The sequence below is a fragment of the Lactuca serriola genome, chromosome 7 (genome assembly GCF_051521515.1).
Source record: "Lactuca serriola cultivar US96UC23 chromosome 7, Lser_US96UC23_V15, whole genome shotgun sequence".
Taxonomy (NCBI): Eukaryota; Viridiplantae; Streptophyta; class Magnoliopsida; order Asterales; family Asteraceae; genus Lactuca; species Lactuca serriola.
Window position 1 is genome coordinate 28,156,613 of NC_136414.1, and position 20,553 is coordinate 28,177,165.

At 35.8% G+C, this 20,553-nt stretch overlaps 2 protein-coding genes across 6 annotated transcripts in view; both read left to right on the top strand.

The window, feature by feature from the left end:
- Window positions 1-268: 268 nt before the first annotated feature.
- Window positions 269-2,435, top strand: LOC145063492 (E3 ubiquitin-protein ligase AIRP2-like). The gene is made up of 5 exons (XM_079011083.1): window positions 269-547; window positions 1,005-1,155; window positions 1,283-1,349; window positions 1,571-1,808; window positions 2,041-2,435. The coding sequence occupies exons 1-5, from the start codon at window positions 465-467 to the stop codon at window positions 2,249-2,251; spliced, it is 750 nt and encodes a 249-aa protein (XP_078867209.1). The 5' UTR covers window positions 269-464; the 3' UTR covers window positions 2,252-2,435.
- Window positions 2,436-6,237: 3,802 nt separating this feature from the next.
- Window positions 6,238-20,553, top strand: part of ALN (allantoinase) — a 31,210-nt gene continuing 16,894 nt past the window's right edge. Inside the window, exons 1-16 of one of the 5 annotated variants that reach the window (XR_013687092.1) lie at window positions 6,238-6,512; window positions 7,882-7,975; window positions 8,485-8,605; window positions 8,738-8,811; window positions 8,937-9,013; window positions 9,170-9,206; window positions 9,650-9,735; window positions 9,859-9,918; window positions 10,086-10,222; window positions 10,421-10,547; window positions 10,626-10,781; window positions 10,866-10,976; window positions 11,105-11,215; window positions 11,314-11,412; window positions 11,530-11,713; window positions 12,195-12,346. Coding sequence is in view for 1 of the 5 variants with exons in the window: in XM_079008381.1 (XP_078864507.1) it covers window positions 6,420-6,512; window positions 7,882-7,975; window positions 8,485-8,605; window positions 8,738-8,811; window positions 8,937-9,013; window positions 9,170-9,206; window positions 9,650-9,735; window positions 9,859-9,918; window positions 10,086-10,222; window positions 10,421-10,547; window positions 10,626-10,781; window positions 10,866-10,976; window positions 11,105-11,215; window positions 11,314-11,412; window positions 11,530-11,655 (1,509 nt within the window). In the remaining 4 variants the exon portion in view is untranslated. Of the gene's footprint in view, window positions 6,513-7,881; window positions 7,976-8,484; window positions 8,606-8,737; window positions 8,812-8,936; window positions 9,014-9,169; window positions 9,207-9,649; window positions 9,736-9,858; window positions 9,919-10,085; window positions 10,223-10,420; window positions 10,548-10,625; window positions 10,782-10,865; window positions 10,977-11,104; window positions 11,216-11,313; window positions 11,413-11,529; window positions 11,899-12,194; window positions 12,347-20,553 lie in introns of those variants that run through there. The other 4 variants (XR_013687090.1, XR_013687091.1, XR_013687093.1 and 1 more) reach the window with 4 other exon arrangements.

Genomic DNA, 20,553 nt, shown 5'->3' on the forward strand with positions numbered 1-20,553 from the left:
AAATAGGAGAGTGTGGTAATTGTTTGTTACTATAATACAACAATACCAACTAAAATAATCAGATTTCTAAAAATAAATAAAAAGTTTCTTCAACTATATTGAATTTTGAGATCACTTAACTATAAAGAAATATGAAATGGTCTCTATTGTCATAATCCGAAAAACAAGGGTCTTTACTGAAACAAATAATATCGAGGTAAGGATCTAGCCACATTTTTCCCCATTAAACCACTACACACATTACTACAAATAGCAATCATTTCAAGAAAACTTCAAAGGCCTACGTGTTACACTACCCTCAACTCCACGTTGCATCTTGACAGTGACACAGTTCTTCCATGCTTTCGTGAACAAGATAGAGACAGACAAACCCCATCACCACAGTCTCATTCAAGTCTGTTTCTAGATAGAGGAAATTAATACAATTCTAGGGTTTATGTAAAATTAGATAGAGGGAGCAATAGATGTATGTAGGAGGATCAATGAGAAAATCCTTCAAGGATTCTCTCAAAGTTCTTGAAGCAGATATTCAACATGCTAATACTCTGTAAGAATTCTACCACTTCACTCTGTTTTTATGTCGACATGAGGATTTTTTTTTCTCTTTTAAATGATTTAGAGCAATCGTTGATCTGGGGTTGTTCTAACTCGGCTTTCGATTTCTGGTTTACTTAATTATTGCTTCTAAAATGGATAAAGGTGTCGCCTTTTTGGGTTATCAAGCAAGTTTATAGCGATAGAGTTATCTTTTTTAACCCAAGGTGTACTTAGATTTAAATTTTTTTTTCTAAGTAAAGTATTTTCGTGTCCTTAAATAAGAAAGAAACACCTATACTTGTGAAGTTAATCTCTATTCCAATTTCCATCCATGAACAATGCTTTCTTTTCTTAATTCGTTGAAAAATGGGATATAAATTTTGACTTTTAATCAAATTTGCTACAATTTAAGTTCAAAACCAATATGAATTTTGATGTTTTTGTTACCATATGTTATGGATTTGCAGAGCTTCGGATTTACAAAGGGAGTACGATGGGGCAAATGTACAGATGCGAATGTCTTATAGCGCATCAGCACAGTTTTTGCTTTTCTTTGTTCAATGGTCAGATTGCCACCTTGCAGGTGCTCTAGGGTTGTTAAGAATCTTGATTTACAAGGTCAAAAATCCCAACATTTTTCATTATATATGTAATCTTTTAATCATATATCCCTTTAATTCATATTATCTTTTTGTTTTCCAGCTTTTCCTTAAAGTTACTTATTTCTTGATTGTATATGCTACAGGTTTACGTTGATGGCTCCACATCCATGTCTACACATGAAAGAAAGGCGAGTATTAGAGAATTCTATGGTATGGTCTTAATTTTCTTTCACCATCTTTGAAAAAAATCGTGTTCTTATTTCAACAAGTCTTTGTCCGGATGAATATTGAATGATGTTTATAGCTTACTGGATTAAAGGGTTGTTTAATGATGTCTATTTGGATAACCTGTTGTACACGTAACATTTGTTTTCTTTTCTTAGACTGAATAAACTGTTTGAATGGGACTAAATAACCATTTTACAATGAAGGTATTATATATCCATCTTTAATGCAACTTCAAAGTGGAGTCATGAGTTCAGAAGATAGAAAGCAGAAAAGGACATGTGTGGAACGATATTCTAAACGAGAAGACAACAATGAAAGTCGAAATTGTTCAGATATTGATATTGAATCAGAAGAAGAATGTGGTATTTGCATGGAAACAAAAGACAAACTTGTTTTACCAAAATGTAGCCATGAAATGTGCTGCGGTTGCTATGATGACTGGTATGTATATATATATATATATATATATATATATATATATATATATATATATATATATATATATATATATATATATATATGCTTCTCTACCTCGTCACTATGGGGCAAGAAATAGCAATGTACTTGGTTGATTTGTTAATAAGAAACAGTTTGAAATAAATAAATAAGTCAAAGTACATTGCTATTTCTTGCATACAAAAACCTGACGATTCACTCTTGGAACAAATTGCAGGCGAAGAAGATCAATGTCTTGCCCGTTTTGTCGAGTAAGCCTAAAAAGAATAGACTCGGGTGAGCTGTGGGTGTATGTGGACAAGAAAGAGGCAATCGACATGGCCACATTAACAAGGGAAAATCTTAAAAGGTTCTTCATATACATTGACAAGCTCCAACTCGTTCAGCCTGACTCAAGCTCTGACTCTTATGATTCTCATGTGAAGTAGACAAACGGAAAAAAGACACATGGTTTATTTCTACATTTGTATAAAAGTAGGTTTATGACAACCACCAAATCCTTTGTTTTTTGGGGATTTTGAATGTCTTGTATGTCGTTCATAAAGGTATTCATCAACTTGTGATCTGATTTGGGGTTTCGTGGATTTTCCATCAAAATGGGTCTTTGTTTGAGGAGAAGCAGTCAATGGGGAGGACAGGGGCCGTTTATAGAAAAGGGGTTCAATGATTTGCTTAAACTAAATCCGAAATCCCTTTTCTTTGCTTTATATTGCTTTCTATTAGGCTTGCTGTCATTTTTGCTACATCATTTTTATGGAAAAGGGGCCACCTAGGATTTGCCAAACACCTTCGAAAGTTTGTCATTTAGAGGATGTGGTTTGTCACTTTTACCGTGTAACATATTTTTTTGAAACAAAAAATATTTTATATAAAAAACTAATATATAGAACTAAAATTTTCATTAAAAATACTAAGAACAAGTACACTTGAAATTAAAAAACAACTAACTTAAAATTAGAAAACACACGACACACTTGAAATTGAAAACATGAGAAATATTAAAACTCAAATTAAAATAAAACAAAAAACAAGTTCATTCGATATACTGACGTCATTTGTCTCATTTGTCAAAACTCAACAAACCAGTAAGATTTGTAAGTTTCTTCACGGAAAGTCTCAACAACATTGAGCAACATAATTCCTTCATTTTCACCATTTACTGCTTCACGCCTCATCCTAAGAAATATAGAAATATAGAGTGAAACTGCACTGCAGTGTCGATGTTGATTGACTCTTCAGTTACATCAATCCATGCACGAGCTAATATAATCTCTTCATCCGTGGTCCGAATATGAGAAATTTCTATTTCGAGATGAAGGTTTGAAGACGATGAAAAATAAAAAAAGTTATTAGAGTTGAATGAAAAATGTTTAAATAAGATGAAAAATAAAGAAGGATGTTGGTATTTATAGTAGTTGATGAATGATGCGACAAAGAACTCCGTCTCTTTTAGATAGATGCTATGACGGAGATCTGAGAATCACAGAGCAAAGTCATTAGAACCGCTCCATGGACTGTGCCCTAGGAGCAGGCTCCGACGATCATGTTAGATCGATTGGTAGAGATAAGATGATTCTCACTAGCTAGATAAAACCATCTTGGTGTTGGGGTAGTGTATAGGCATGGAGGCTGAATGTGGAGAGTGGCAGTTGAGTCACTGGGAAAAGTCCCTCTCCATGGAGGAGGTACTGATCGGTTTATAAGGGACCACTAGGTCAAGGGGAATTAGTTTAGGCCTTGGGCCAACCCAATTTAGTCCCAACTAGTAAGGAGATGGACATGGTCACCTTGGTGCGCCGAGCGAGGCTAACGAGTGCGCACCCGACAAGGCTTGCGGGAGCGCTCCAGGCGAGGTTAGAAAGGGAGCGCTAGGAAGGGCTGACCGAAGAGTGTCAGGTAAGGCCGACAAGGGAGCGCTAGTCAGGGCTGGCAGGAGAGTGTTAGGCAGGGCTGGCAAGGGTGCACTGGGCAGGGCTGGCAGGAGAGCGCTAGACAAAGTTGGCGCGCTAGAGTCGTCTAGGCCATGCTAATGAACCTAATATCATCAAGCAAAAATCCAACAAGTAAACCTCTTTATTACCTTCTTGCACATCTTCTGGACCTTTGTAAGTCCCCAAGTTCCTACATTTATGTGATATTCTTCTAGATCTTGGCTTATAAGCCTGTTCATCATGATTCAAGGTGGTTTGAGTGAATCCATTCAATAAAGTTGGAAACTTTATAGATCCTTGAGATCCCTTTATGGTTATATGTTCCAATCTAATGATCTAATGAACTTAATAGGACATTTTGATTTACAATTACCATCTAGTCTGTACTTAACATTAAACAATATGTGTTTGATTACCTCTATTACTAGAAATATTGTATCTGTTTCCTGTTTAAGAAAATCTAGTTTTATTTTTCAATTTGTTGATGATAATATTCATTCCTTTTTGGATGGTGATGCTATATGGTCCATTAGCATGGCCTAGACAGCTCTGGTGCACCAGCCTCGCCTGGCGCTCCCTTGACAGCCTTGCTGGGGACTCTCATGTTGGCCCGGACTGGGGACTCCCTTGCTAGCCTTGCTGGGGACTCTCCTGCTGGCCCAACCTGACGCTCCCTTGCCTGGGGCGCGCCCGGTAGCATGCCCGCTAGCTCCGCCCGGCGCCTCCGGACGATCTTGCACAACTCTTTACTAGTTAGGCCTGAATTGGGCTGGCCCAAGACTTGACCTAATTCCCCTTGACCTAGTAGTCCACTATAAATAGAATAATGCCTCTTACGTGAGACAATCATTAATGAAGAGTTTGAGGTTGTTGATGATTATGACCACCGTAACCTCAGTTGCTTGGCTGCTTAGGTCTTGTGTTCTTAACGTCATAACTTTCTCATACGATTTTAGATTTTAACGATCTTTATATCCATACGTTCGTATTTGAGTCTACTACAACTTTTGTTTAGATTATTCACGTTAAAAAGTAATATAACTTTACTTACGATCTTTATATACATGTGTTCTTTATAACTGTATGTATGAACATTTCTTTATAAAATCGTAAGTAAAAATATAGTTCTTTTTAGCGGGAGTAATCTAAACGTTAATTATAGTAGATTCAAATACGAACGTGTGAATATAAAGATTGTTAAATCTGAGATCGTATAAAGAAGTTATGACGTTCGAAACACAACACCTAAGTACAAAGCAATTGAGGTCGCAGTGGCCGTAAGCATGAACAACTTAGGATATCTCATTAATGATTGTCCTACGTATGATGCTGTGATAAAAACTTAAATAAATCGGTCATAAATACTGAATGTTTGCAAGAACAAAGATTTATTTTGCAACAAATAAATATTAAAGACTAAATATACAAAAAATATTAAGGAATAAATGTATACAAAGTGAGAAATATATTTACTTATTAAGTCATTTTCTCTGTCTCATTTGAAGTAGCCGGTTATAAGGACTAAATGTGTACGGTTAAACAAATTGAAATGATAGATATAAACGGAAAAAAACTTAACAACCAAATATATAAATAAAAAAATATATTGCCATTTTAACCTATTATCTTTATGCTTATATTGATTGCCATTATCCTTTTTGCTTATATTGATTGCCATTATCCTTTTTGCTTATATTGATTGAGATCGAACTTTACACACTTGTCTTAAAAATATATAAGACAATTGAGGGGGTGTTTGGATATGGAAAAAATAGGCTACTTATTGCTTATTGTTTAATCCCACCGTAATAAGCAAATTTAAGTGTTTGGATAAGAGTCTTTAAAAATCAGCTTATTGCGGTAGGAATAAGCAAAATAAGCTGATTTTAATAAGCAAGGGATGAATGCTTATTGCTTATTGGTTATTTTACTCATATAAGTTGTTTTATTTTGCCAAACACTTAAATATTTATTGCTTATTATTTATTTCTACCGTAATAAACTAATCCAAATACATTTAAAAAAAAATACTTAGTTTCACCACAATAAACAAATAAACAATAAACACTAATATTCTAAAAACTATTTACACCCAATCACTCCGCTCACTCCACTTGAAATAACGTGATCCAAGATATGTAGAGAACGCATCTTGAATACCCTTTTAAAAAAGGGATTTTCTAATATGTGCCCTAAGGACACATATAAGAAATATTAATTAAAACAATTATTACTATAATTAAATGTTAAACATATTAATTATAAAAAATATTACCATAATTAAATATAAAATTCATTAATAATCTCCATAATTAATGCATTTCACATTTAATTATGATAATAATTGTGATTAATTATTTTAGACACATATTAAAAAATCCTTTTAAAAAATAGATTTAAAAGCTTGGAAACATAAGAAAATCTTTGTCGTTTTTCTTATACAAAGGCAGATGGGCCCACTGCACTCACCCCACAACCACTTGTGCATTGCACACACGATCCATTGATCTCTGATAGATCACCTTCGTCCATAAAACCGCAGCCAGATGAACCACAGACCACCGGAAAACACCTACTGTGATCGATATCATACTTTCAGGCCAAAGACTCCACCTTTTTCCGGCTAAGATCACAGTTTCCGGCCAAACTCTTGCCGCTGATTGAGATGGAATCAGGAACTTGGAGGCTGCTTTTGTCTATGGTACCACTGCTTTTGTATTTGCTATTCATCGTCTACTTCGATTACAACTCTCCAAAGGTTAGATTTCCCCCTTTTTTTGTTCTTCTGATAAACCCTAGTTCTGTTTAGTGATGTATTGTCTATGTGCTAATCTTTCGGTTAACTTATTCTTATTAAACTGAATTCAGTTTAATTTGGCAATTATGGATGCTAGTATCTTCTATAAGCTTTGACAATCTAATATCTCGAAAATGATTATTATGAATCAAACTCAGATAATAAAATTGTGATGGGTTTGATCACACAACTGACTAAAATTGGAGGATGAATAGATAAATTGATCATCTTTTGGACAAATTTCACAATTCATTAAATAATCATCAACTTGGCAATATGGGGCTTTGTGTAACTTTTTGTTTTTTTGCGGAATGTTTTTTTTGTTTTGTTGCATAGTAACATGGTTCTTAAAATTAAACTTTCAAGTGTACATATTTGATCCTTCAAGATTTAGTTAACACATTTCTAGTTAATTTAATTGTATAACTATCATTATAATGTAATACTTGTTCCTTGTAATATTATGTTATATGTTAAATTGATATTAATTATCATATATAATAAATTTAATCTTTATGTTTCAAAAATTAAATACTTTTGGAAATTCACATATATTACAATACTAGTAACAAAGAGATGTAAGACAAATTTGTAAAAAGCTAAGAAATATAAAGGGGTACTTTTGAAATTTAATAGTGCAGGTGTGTTCATCTTCTAATCTCATCAAAGATTCAACTTTTACACTCTTTTGATTGAATCTTTCAGAATCCATAAAAAATTTCCCCAAAATATTTGATTTTTCTGCTTTTCTTGATGAACTTTTGAGGCATATTTACACACATAAGCACCTACACCAGAAAAAACAAACCAACTATTTGTTTTGTGTCTTTTTGTGTCACGTGCATTTGGACACATGTATAAGGACTAAAGAAACACATACTCTGACATAATTAAGTTATTGCCCTATTTGAGTTTATTTTCTTTCTTGCAGTGTTCAGAAAATCCCATTTTGATTAAGATTTTCTGATCATCTAAAGCTAGTTTAATTATATTTTGAGAATGTAAAGGAGAAGTTACAACAAAACAGAGTTCTGAGGGTAAATGTAAAGTTTAAGATCTTTACTTTTTCTAAACTTTCTATATCAGTTACCATGTGAAATTTATTGCTTTCAGTAGTGCTATGTTTTTCTTTAACCTTTTGCAATCATAAATGATGATCATTAACAATTAAAAATATAATGCCTTTATGAACGAAAGACGTATAAAGATGCGTTCATAATACGAAAAAAAATCATACAACTGTTGTAATAAATAACTTTTATGTTGTAAGTTACAAATTTCATAACTTTTTTCATATTGATTTAAATAAACTAAAATGCTAATGCAACAGCCTACAACAAGTGGCTGCAGTCTTTTTCCTCATGATCATTACTGGATTACTAGCAAACGCATTGTGACACCCCATGAGATCATTTCTGGTGCAGGTTTGTTTAGCTGATCTGGATTTTCCAACTTGGATATGCATTATTAAAAATAAAATCTTTTTAGGGATGCACTACAATATAAAGAAATTATTTTTTATGGGTAGATGCGCATTTTTGCAACAATGCTTCATATGTTTTGCAATTTATGCAACAATGTTTCACACTTTTTTGCAATTTATGTAACAAAGTGTTTCTTTTAGATGAAATGCAACGATGTTTGATTTTATTACCAAAACATGTAATATTTTCACCGGTTTGTATAAATATGTAAAAAAGTGAAAGGTAAAAGGGTGAAACATGGTTGCATAAATTGGTAGAAAAGTGAAGCACATAAGTTGGCAAAAAAATAGATTCTAACTACTAAATTCATAGCAATCTACTACAAATAAAACATGTAGAGTTTGTAAGAAAATTCTAATCAACTTTGAAACTGAAAAAGTAATAGAACTTTAAAAGGTCAACTGATTTTCCAGTATGAGGTTATATTGATTAAATATGCAAATGAACAGTTGAGATTAATGGAGGAAGCATCATATCTTTGGTTAAAGAAAAGGATTGGCAAGGACAAGTCAAGAATGAACCAGTGATTGATTATGGAGAAGCTGTTTTGATGCCTGGTTTAATTGATGTGTAAGAAATTTCCCCCATAAATTATCTTGATTTTCTATCTAGATCTTCATGTTCTAGAATCTAGATTCAATACTTTATCAAAGATTAAACCTTTTATGTGTAATGTGATTTTGTTTGTGTTGTTGACAATAGGCATGCACATCTTGATGATCCAGGAAGGGCAGAATGGGAAGGATTTCCTTCAGGAACCAAGGCTGCTGCTGCTGGTATGTCAATTAGACAATATTCTAATATGTTTATGATTATTAAAATAATACTTACTGGTTAATGGATATTTTTTTATATGATATAAAAATAAAAACTGTTTTTTGTATTTTCTTTGTTTATACAGGTGGAATAACAACATTGATAGATATGCCTCTTAATAACTTTCCATCTACTGTTTCTGAGGAAACCTTAAAACTTAAGGTGAAGATGACTAATATACATTTCAAAGTTCAAACATCTACTATTTTTATTTTTTAAATAGTTTTATCTTGGTTCCACCATTTTTGGTTCTTCTTTTGGTTATTTCGTGTGGAATACTAAATCATTCTCTTATGATCATGAACAATCGGATGATAGAAAGAGGCTGCAAAAGGAAGGATTTATGTTAATGTTGGTAAGCTCCTCAAACTAATAAAAAGAAAAAAAAAATGTAATTTTATCTTCTCATTTTAGGCCCCGTTTGTTTCGCAAGACAGAACATGATGGTCTTGTACTGTATTTTGACATGCATTGAACTGAGACAGTGAGGGGCTATTTGATATGCCTGTTACTGGGTTTGGTAAGAGGCTGGGTCTGAATTGGTCAAATTCAGACTGTTTGATATCACATTTGGAAGCATTTGACTCGGTCCTAGCTCCTCTAATATGCCTCTCACCGGTCGGTCAGATTCAGGGTTGTGTCTATGACTCAGACCTTGACTCAGTCAGATCTGACTCAATTAACAACTATCAAAAAGCCCTAAGACTTATTAGACTGATGTTAATGGGACAAAAAATTACAATATCTTATAATATTATATTCAAGTTGATGAATCTAACATTTACTTTTATTACTTAGGGTTTTGGGGAGGTCTAGTACCCGAAAATGCATTTAATGCAAGTATTCTAGAAGGTCTCCTAAACGCCGGTGCTCTTGGTCTCAAGGTACAAAAATGTAAAAAAACTGTACATATTTTTAGGACACTCAAGATTTAAACTTCAGTTTTTCTTTTTCCTTTATATCGCATTATATCTTACACTTGTTTCCTGCATATGTTCCATTTTCAGTCTTTCATGTGTCCTTCAGGAATTAACGACTTCCCCATGACAGATGCTACCCATATCAAGGTACTTCAGTATTTTTAATACTTATGTCAATTGGACAAAAACTGAACCAAAAAGGTATGTCTTGTATGTGCAAAAGACAAGAAAGCCCTCCTATGTGAATGGAAATACATTCCAGTTATGTGCCGAAAATACCCTTCTCATCCTCCTTTCTTTTTGTATACATATAGGAAGGGCTATCTGTATTGGCCAAGTACAAGAGACCTTTGCTTGTCCATGCTGAAAAACAGCAAGAATTGGAACTGACAGATGGTGGTGATGATCCGAGATCCTATTCTACATATCTTAAAACCCGACCCGCCTCATGGTACTTCTAGACTTTGTGTAAATTATGTTGAGAAATTGGAAAATGACCATTATGCCCTTTGATTCGATCTTGAATTTCAAACCAACCGAAAGGTTCAAATTAAGTTTAGGTTCTATGTTATGACCACCAAAAGTTTCAGGATAACTACATGAAAAAGTTTACATTAGTATGGTAACCAGGGTTATTTTCGTCATTTAGGGAAGAGACGGCCATTAGAGAGTTGCTGACAGTAGCGAAAGACACTAGAATCGGTGGTCCAGCTGAAGGAGCTCATGTTCACATTGTTCATCTCTCCGATTCGCGATCCTCTCTGGAATTGATCAAAGTAATTAGGGTTTCTCTTCGTATCTTTGCATACCCTTTCATTTGGTACTTTTACTTATTAAAAACTGTTTATGTGTAGGAAGCAAAAAACAATGGTGATAGCGTAACTGTTGAAACTTGCCCGCATTACTTAGCCTTTTCTGCAGAAAAGATCCCAGATGGCGATACTCGTTTCAAGTGCTCACCACCCATTCGCGATGCATCCAACAAAGAAAAACTCTGGGAGGCTTTGATGGTAAGTAAAATTTTGGCTTTTGCATCAAAAATTCAAAATTCAAAATCGATTATCATATCTTAAGCTCTCACGATTAAATTTTAGGGCGGAGATATCGACATGTTAAGCTCTGATCATTCACCATCTGCACCGGAGCTTAAACTATTTGAGGAAGGCGACTTTTTGAGGGCGTGGGGAGGTATATCTTCGTTACAGGTTAGTTCTTGGATCTTTTTGTAATAAATTGTTTGTTAGGGGACTAGATGTGCTGTCATAATGTTTGTAGGGGGTAATAAGTGAAATTTATTATTTATTTATTTATTATTATTATTTTTTTTTTTCAGTTTGTTCTTCCTGTTACATGGTCCTATGGACTTAGATATGGTGTCACTTTAGAGAAATTAGTTTCATGGTGGAGTGAGAAGCCTGCTAAACTTGCTGGCCAAGATCTAAAGGTAGACAAGTGATTTGTAATTTTTGTCCTGTTCAGATCATTCTGAGTATATCAATATACGTCAAGCACAGGACAATCTGTTTTGTTTTGTTCTGTCAGGGGGAGATCGCAATCGGGAAGCATGCGGATATTGTGGTTTGGGAACCGGAAAAGGAGTTTGACCTTGATGAAAATCATACCGTACATGTGAAACATCCGGTACAATGTCTTGATAAGAAAATAAAATAAAAAATAAAAGTAGACTAATGTAATACATAAATTAATGAAATTATGTTGTTTCTTGCATTTTAAAGTAATCACATTTTTTTTTTGTAGAGCATATCGGCATACATGGGTTCAAGACTCGCTGGAAAAGTTCTGGCAACTTTTGTTAACGGAAACTTAGTGTTTGATGACGGAAAACACGCTCCCGATGCATGCGGTACAACTATCCTAGCATGATTGATGGTGAAACTTGCCGGAAATTTTTGGGGGAGATTTATATAATTCATGTGTATACGTAAGTGTGTTACTTATAGTTGAAGGTTAGTGCTTATAATGTGCATTGTGTAGGAACCAGAACACAAAAATACAAAATAATCGAACCGAAAACTAGATATTGATTGCACACTAGCGAAAAATTGAATCATAAGTACGTTATTTAAAAACTTTCTATAAAAATGAATATAAGCTGTTCAGATTTAATTTTTCGCCTTTTTGAATTTACGGTTTGATCCAAGTTTTTCACAACCCTATTTAGAACAACTCTAAAAAAACAACAAAATCGTAATTATTTAGCACCAAATTTATTTTTTTTCCAATCATATTAAATTACATCATTAAATATATATTTAATATTTTTAAAATGAAATAGCATATGTTTTATTATTGTATTATATTATATTATTAGAATAACAATTAAAATATATAACTGGTAATTTGTTTTAAATTCTAAAATATTTTAGCATATCAAAACTTGTGAAAATTCTAAATGACAATAGGTGTGGGCAGTTGGCTCCGTTAGAACGATCCGATCCAAGACCGATAATAATATAGCAGGCTGGGTATCGTTTCTCAAGATTGACCGTTTTTTGTTTAAGATTTTAGCCGGTTTAGTGCCACTGGTTTTGGGTAAATAAACCAACCCGAAACCCGAAACACGGTGTATCAAAGTTGAATTGTTTTGTCTTTCAACATTATGTATAGTCTATCACGATCTCTAGGTCCTTGAACTCTGACTGTAATATCCTTATACAGTCCTCAACACCGGTCCAGACTACTCCCGAGTCTGTTAACCTGCTGTCTCACCTTCCTCTGTCCCTATCCCCAATCTGGAACCAGTATCCTCCTCCTCTTCCAAGGAGACTGAAAACATGCCTGTGCATCATCCAACATTGCCACAACTTCAACGGGCATCCAACACGTATGTGCTTCCATATGTCTGGTACAATCCCAGTGCTTACTACCAACAACTGAAGCACTTTCGATTACCCATTTATTCTGCCGCTTTCCTTTCAGAGGACCCAAACTCCTTCCGGAGCTACATACCTTTCCTTTCCAGGAAGTCTACTCAACAACCCTTACCGCACCTATAAGTGCCACCGAGCTAAACTCCACTCTATACTAACCATGTAAAGCAACTGCTATTCTCGAACTATGCCCACACACGACCTCCCACCAACTCTATCATCATGATCAATACTTGGGGCCAGACCATATCGATTACCATTTCATGGCGACATATCCCCTCATTATCCTCATACCGACCCACAAACACATACAAAGTCTTCAGCATGACTGGACCACCTTACCAGACCTTCAGCCTATCTGGACCACTCCCAGAACCTTCAGCATGTCTGGACCGCCCTCCTGGGCCTTCAGCCTGTTTGGACCGTTCCCCGAGCCTTCGGTCTGACTGGTACGCCTTCCGGCCTTCAGTCTATCCGGACCGCTCAAAACTGTCTTATGTCACCCTGAACCATCCTTTCCGGGAATCTCTCCCATGCACTCCGTTCTAGCCCTCTTGGGGTTCCAAACTCCCGTTCCGTTCCCGGAATCCTTTCCATCGTCTTTAAGTTGTCACAAATTTCATTTAGATAGTGGATTTTACCTGAAGCATAGCCATACTCTTTGATTCTCCCATCTTCTGGACTCTTCAGGCTCTTAGGGTAGACTCGTATCCAACGCCCTTTCTCTTGGCAGCAAACGCAGGTTGGTTCTCCTAGAACGTTCTCGGAAACATGGTTGGTTGACTTTCCTAACAAATATGCTCCATTGCTTTGCCAAATCATTTCTGATTCAGCAGCAATGAGCATGTAAGTTAGGTCAATGAGGTTTGCGTCATGATCCATCATATAATACTTTCTTTTGAACTCATTATATGATTCAGGGAGTGACTGTAGAACCTAGCCTATAGCCAACTCATCAGGGAATGATGCACCCAACATTATCAACCTATCGATGTGTGATTTCATTCCTAGAACATGGGCACACACGGGTTTACCATCTTCATGTTTCATTTCCAATAGGGCTTTAGTGATATTGAACCTTTCAATTCTTCGATCTTGTGGGTTAGGGAGAACAACGGGAGGAGGAGGAGGAAGTGAAGCATGATTTCTTGTTCCTCGATCGAATCGTGGAATATCATCTTCATGTGGAATGCTTGTTCCACGGGATTTGGGAAGACCATAGTTGTCGAACTTTGACATCTACAAAACGGGAGAAAACAAATTCAAGTTAGTTGATTTATTGAGTCCTCAGTTAATCACCCAAATGATATACCAAGGCTAGGACCCAACACAATATTTTACAACTCGGGAAAGGGATGCCGTAACCCTAATTGCAGAATATTTGAAGGTACGTGAATGACGATTCACTAATTTTCCACCATAGAAAACGAAAAAGAAAATTTAAGTTTTAAATCTATGAAAACTCCTAGAACCTTTGAGATTCATTGAACATTTCAATGGCATGTTTAAATCTCGATATGCCCCTCTAGTTTGTGACTGGGATGCCGATGATCACAAAGCGGGTGTGAATAACCATGCAAATCTACATGGTGCCCTCACATGTTACAGTCACCTATTCGATGTGCCGGTAAACCACACACGCTCCACCGAACTATGACAAACATTGAGTCACCCTTTGCTACCTTTGCTTAGAACCATTTAGTGTGCCGGTTAACCACACACGCTCCACTAACGTCTTCGCAAGGGTACGAAGTGTAATTTCATGGAAGTGCATCAATTCACTTTTGCCTAAAGTAACTAAGATTGAGAATTTTATGAAAACATTTAGTTACTTTTATATTTCATTATACTTATAACGGAAGGTTTCTGTCCTATCCTACCCGTTCGGCTAACGACCCTCCACTAGTCAAGAGTGCGATGGGGTAAGAGTGGATACCCATTCAATCGTAGGCAATTTCCTTAAACACCCCTTATAGACCAACTTCGTGAATGAGGCCTACTAACGGTAAGACTGACTTTTACTCATATATATATATATATATATATATATATATATATATATAGATATATATATAATGTTAGACTTTTAATGTTATATATAATATAGGGTGTATTTTACACTTTTGAAATACTAGGTGTTCTAATTGAATAATTATACTTTTAATTTAATTAAAATGTACACCAAAACTATATGGATTTATTAAATCTCTTTTAATTATACACCTTAATTAATTAATAAAACCATAAGGGTGTGATTTGAACTTTTCAAAACTATACTAGGTTTTTAGAATTTAACATTCCTAAATTAAACCTTTTAATCAACTCTTAAATTTCAAAACTTGAGGGCAAGTATTTGAAACATTTCAAAACATTAGGGTTTAGAATTTAAATATTTCAAAATCAAACTTTTTAATCAATATTTAAATTCCAAAACTTGAGGGCAAGTTTTGAAACTATTCAAAACATTAGGGTTTCAACTATTTAAATTTCAAAACAAAACTATTAAGTTCAAATTTAAACTATAAAACCTAAAGGGGAAAAATTGAAACTTTTCATAACACAAGGATCAAATAACAAATAATATAAATTAAACAATTAATTTCATCATTTATCTATATTTGACCTAATTCCAATTTCTTGCAAAATAAGTTACCCAATTAATACAAATAATCAAACTTTATCATATAAGGAAGTAATTATCTAATTAATTGGTAAATATCTTTTGTTTAATCAAGGATATATCCAAAATATGATTAAAATTCGAATTTTAATGATCCATAACAGTTAAGGTAAGTATCCAAGACAAAAACAGCAAGAAATCCCGAACATGCCTCTTTCTGACGCTCGAACTCGCCGAGTACCACACTGTACTCGCCGAGTTGAGGCCTACTCGCCAAGTACATCAGGCAGGGAGGCCAAAATTCGATTTTTGCAACACATAAAGCATCAATACAATAGAAACCAATCTAGGCTCTGATACCACTGATGGGTTTTAGCCAAACGACATCCTATGTGCTTATGCAAACCCTAAAGCTTGGATCTAGGTTTCTCTATTGTACATGCTTTTAATCCAAGACTTAAAACCCTAATTCTAGCATACAAGTAATCATATTAGCATAAGAAATAGGTTTAAATGTTACCTTGATTGTTATGTAGTAATAACAATCACAAATCCTTCTTGTATTGACTTTAGAAAGCTTAGAGTCACAAATGTCACTCCTCTAATGGCTCACAAACACCAAGAGCAAGAGGATGAAGAGGAGAAGAGAAGGAGCTGCCCAAAACCGTGTGGAAACCCTAGAGTATTTGTTCACCACGTTTTTGAGGCTTAAGGGCACTATTTATACATGTAGGCTATTAGGGTTTTGAACTAGGAAACCCTAATTTAGATGCTTAGGCCCTAAGCAACCCATGTACCCTTTATTAACAAGCCTTGGACGATTTCTAATTGGTTTCCCCATAGAATTCGTCCAACCTTAAATAATAAGGTAATCCATAGCCCAATTGTAATTATCTTATAATTATAATTCCAGTCCCTTAAGTTTAATTAATCTCTTTTAGCCACAAACTTAATTCTTATTAATTCTTGACTAATATTAATTAAACAATATGATTTCTCCTTTAATATATTATTCTCATAATATATTAATAAATCATATTTAATCCTTTCTCTCCATAATTCATCCTATCAAGTTGCTTTGGTGAAGGCAACCCAAAAGGACCATGCACCATCGGGTCAAGTACATACCAAAATGGTTATGGACTTAGACACTAATCCAACATATACCGAGTACCGACCTTAACCAGGTCACTAACATAGCATTACCCTAAATACCGGGATGCAGATCTAGCAAAGCAATAACATAACAAACTATACCCGAATTTCCATCCGATAAAGGGCTGGCCTTGGTGTCGTAGACCCTGTCGATATAGTGAGGATAACTCACCTGCAATTACCGACTGAAGAGATAAGACCAAGCCGCTCCGTCCACCGAAACGAGCTCCACCACAGAACATTACCAAAGAACCAATTCCATAAATACCAGAATTACCTAAATACCCTTGGAAGTCAAACTGGTCAACTCTTGGTCAAAGTCAAAGTCCTCAGTCAAAGTCAACCTTCCTGGTTGATTCTACTCGCTGAGTCAACCTGTCGACTCGCCGAGTTCCCATTCCCAAAAAACTCTCATAACACAACTTAACTCGCCGAGTCGCCCCAAGACTCGCCGAGTCCAACGATCTCTGAGTCCCATCCTGCCCAACTCACTGAGTTGCCGACCGACTCACTTAATCCAAGGCTTTAACCAAAAGAGGTTGGGGTCTGCGACCAGACTCGCCGAGTCCAAGAACAGACTCGCCGAGTCCAAGGCAATCTTCAATAGACTCGCCAAATTGTTCTTCCAACTCGCCGAGTCCATGCACATGTTCATACAACTCGTCAAGTACACCCATGTGACTCGCCGAGTATCTTCAGTTCTCAATCCATTCAGAGGCTTTTTGAGCCATGCAGGGGCTCCAATCCATAGATCAACTCTTCTACAATCTAACCCTCACATAAAGTTGCAAACTTTACGTGAAACCATGGAGATATAGGCCCAAAACACACTAGGGATTGGGTTTTAGACAAAGGGGCTTCACCAACAACTCAATGACTGAAACTTTATGACATTATGGACCATCACAAGCCTAGATCTGAAGTAGCAACCTCAGATCTAAGCCTCTAACGCGAAATAGCTCTTAATCATACCAAAAATGCCCCAAATCTCACATGATAATAGATCTAGATGCAAAAAAACTCAAGCAACATATTAGTACCACCAATATAAGCTCCAACTAAAGTAGATCCCAGATCTACACCCCTCCTTTGCAGCAAACCTCTTGATCTTCAAGCCCCTTTCCACCAAAATCACTTATTAAGGCTCCAAATTGCTTCCAAGAGTTCTCACTCACGATTTAGGGTTTCTAGATCTCAAAAGGGTAGCAAAGAGGCTGAGGGTGGGTTATAATGTGCTTTGTATAGGGCACAACCCCCGGGATTAGGGTTTTCTCTCTTCAACACCAACTCGTCGAGTCCAAGTCGCCGACTCGACATGTTGGCCACTTAAACTGCGACAGAATCCCGCTCCGACTCGGCGAGTAAGCGGACCTACTCGTCGAGTCCCTTTCCTAAATTTACACTTTTGGCCCTTCATTTAACATTAGAAATTTGGGGTGTTACAATGTTAAGGGGTGTTTTATATATGTTCTTGTCTGGAGAATCAGAAGGCAAAGTTTACACTCAACCTTCTTCGCCTAGGCGTGAAGGGTTGGTGGAAGTTTGTCACTAAGAGTCTTTCTATTGCATAGCGGTCCACGATGACATGCGAGCAGTTCACTGAGATGTCCTGTGCTTGTAACATCCATTAAAATCATGAAAAATTTAAACTTTTAAAACCAACCCAAAATCAACATTGTTTACAATATAGTTTTCAAAACATGTTTAATATCAGAGTTTTCCCAAAATCATAAATCAAAACACGAGGAGGGGCACGATCACGTCTTTGCCTTTCCACGATCATTTGAGGTACCTGAAACATAACCCAAAATTGTACGCCCAAAGCTTAGTGAGTTCCCCCAAAATACCAACACACAACAAAATAACACATATACAATAACAACATGCAATGGGTCCACAACTAACAAACTGGATTACCCCTGAGCTCACAGCATAAGTTTGGCTCGCCCTTGGGGCCGACAACTTATGTCTGGCTTGCTCCTCGACTAGATTAGTCCTGTAACACCCCGAATCCCAGGTATAAATTTTACAACTTTATATTCATATTCAAAGGCCTACTCGACGAGTTGGATGCCCCAACTCGCCGTGTAGAAACGAAAATGGCCGCGTGACTTAAGGGACCTACTTGACGAGTTGGAGGACCCAAATCGACGAGTTGGAGATGGAATATGAAACCCTAATTTTTAGGGTTTCCACCCTATTTAAAGGATGTTAAGTCCTACCTCCCATCCCCCTTACCACCCTTTCACGTCCAGAAGAAAACCTTAAGCGATCTAACCCTATTTTTGAGTGTTTGTGAGGCTAAAAGAGTGTTTTTGGTGCATTGGTTGAAGAAACTTGAAGGTTGAGAAGCTTGGAACGACAAGGAGCTAGTAGATCCCGCATCTACATTGTTTTAGCTTCCATTTGAAGGTAACAAGTTGTTACCTTGATAATTCTGGTGTTAGATCTCCTTATTCATGGGTTTAAGGCCATTTTTAGCATATTTGTGGGTCATTTCAGGTATTGGGCATGATCTGAAGTTGTAACTTCAGACCTGGACTCATCTAAATCCTCATAGACATAAAGTTATTGAATTTATCAAGCTTTGGCCCTTCTCTTTGGCTTAAACCTCTTCCTTAGCTTGGTTTTGGCATTTAAGGCCTTACATGCACATAAAGTTTGCAACTTTGTCACACCCCAAAACCACGAACAACGGAAACGTTCAGGGGTGGAGGACGTCATGTACAGTATCACAACAGTGTAATATAATAAACAAGCAACAACATCATCCATTGCATTATAAGTAAAGTTTAATACATGTGTGTTCTTTCATTGTAATAAGACACCAAAAATATACAATCAAAATAAAAGACGAGACTTGTCTGCTCTGTCTTCTCAAAACCTGGCCATCGTACCTGTCTACTGTTGACCTGAGAATACAAGTTATTTTGAAAGAGAGTATCAGCTTTAAAGATGGTGAATTCATAAGTATTTAAGTGTCATTGTCTTGCTTATGAAAATCTGTTATGAAGGCCATGTAAACCTTTAAATGAAAATGTTGATGTAAGTATGAAATCCCTAGAAAATCCCTTATTTTCTATAAGTATGAAATGTAGTCTTCTACCAAGACCCGAATGTTTTGTTATGACAATGTAGTCTTCTACCAAGACCTGAATGTTTTGTAAGTAAAATGATAGTTTTCCTTTAATTGTTTAGTACTAAAGTACTTAGTCTAACTCATCGTTTATGTGAAAGTATCACAAAATAAAGTAAACAGGAAACTGTACTACTGTAAGTGTTGTCACTGGGTAGTAGGACTAACACAACATCACATTACGCGAAATATGTAACCTAATGAACATCCGAAGATTGTCCAGAAAAAGTAATAATGTAAGTGTCATCGCTGGGTACTAGGAGTAACACAACATCGCAATAAGCGAAAGGTATAACCTAATGAACAATAGAAGATTGTCCACTTGTCCTCTGTAGCAGCAGCAGGTGGGTGGAGGGGTTAGCCCCGGTTATCGATCTACCTAGTATAAGTAGTAACCTTAGACCTCCGTAGATGGTCATCGACCACTGGTGCTAATCAGTGGGGTTCGGAATGGTAAGTCCCGCCGAGCTATCCCATTGAACCGGGATAGGAAAGATAATTTACACAGTAAGTACTAATAAATCATCCACGTAGTTCTAAGTACAAGTATCCAGGTAAGTGAATACAGGATAATGCACCTATGTAAAAGTGTTCCTGTATGGTATTCATGTATGTGTGTCCATGTAACAGGTAAGTATATGTAAACATATTCATGTATCAGGTAAACATCTGTAAGTACTCATGTATCAGGTAATGTACTAGTATAGACTCATGAATGAACTGACTCTTGTGTGATTCCTTGTAATAGAAGTAATGTTTGATATCTTCAAATTATCCCTATGATAATTTACTATAATATAACTGGTTGATCATGTAGGTTTATACACTCTTACTACTCAAGGGTGTGGGAAAACTAAATGAAAGATGTAAACTATAACATCAATACATATATAAGAATATAAGTGTATATGCATACTTTAGTTCAAGAATGTAAAATGGTTTTGTAAGACATCTTATGGGTTTTGAACAATAATTAACAA

Excerpts from the sequence above, each read along its gene's own strand:
- LOC145063492 (XM_079011083.1), top strand. The coding sequence starts at position 465 with ATGTATGTAGGAGGATCAATGAGAAAATCCTTCAAGGATTCTCTCAAA. Across the intron at positions 548-1,004 it reads ATTCAACATGCTAATACTCT|AGCTTCGGATTTACAAAGGG; the intron begins GTAAGAATTCTA and ends ATGGATTTGCAG. Across the intron at positions 1,809-2,040 it reads TGCGGTTGCTATGATGACTG|GCGAAGAAGATCAATGTCTT; the intron begins GTATGTATATAT and ends AACAAATTGCAG.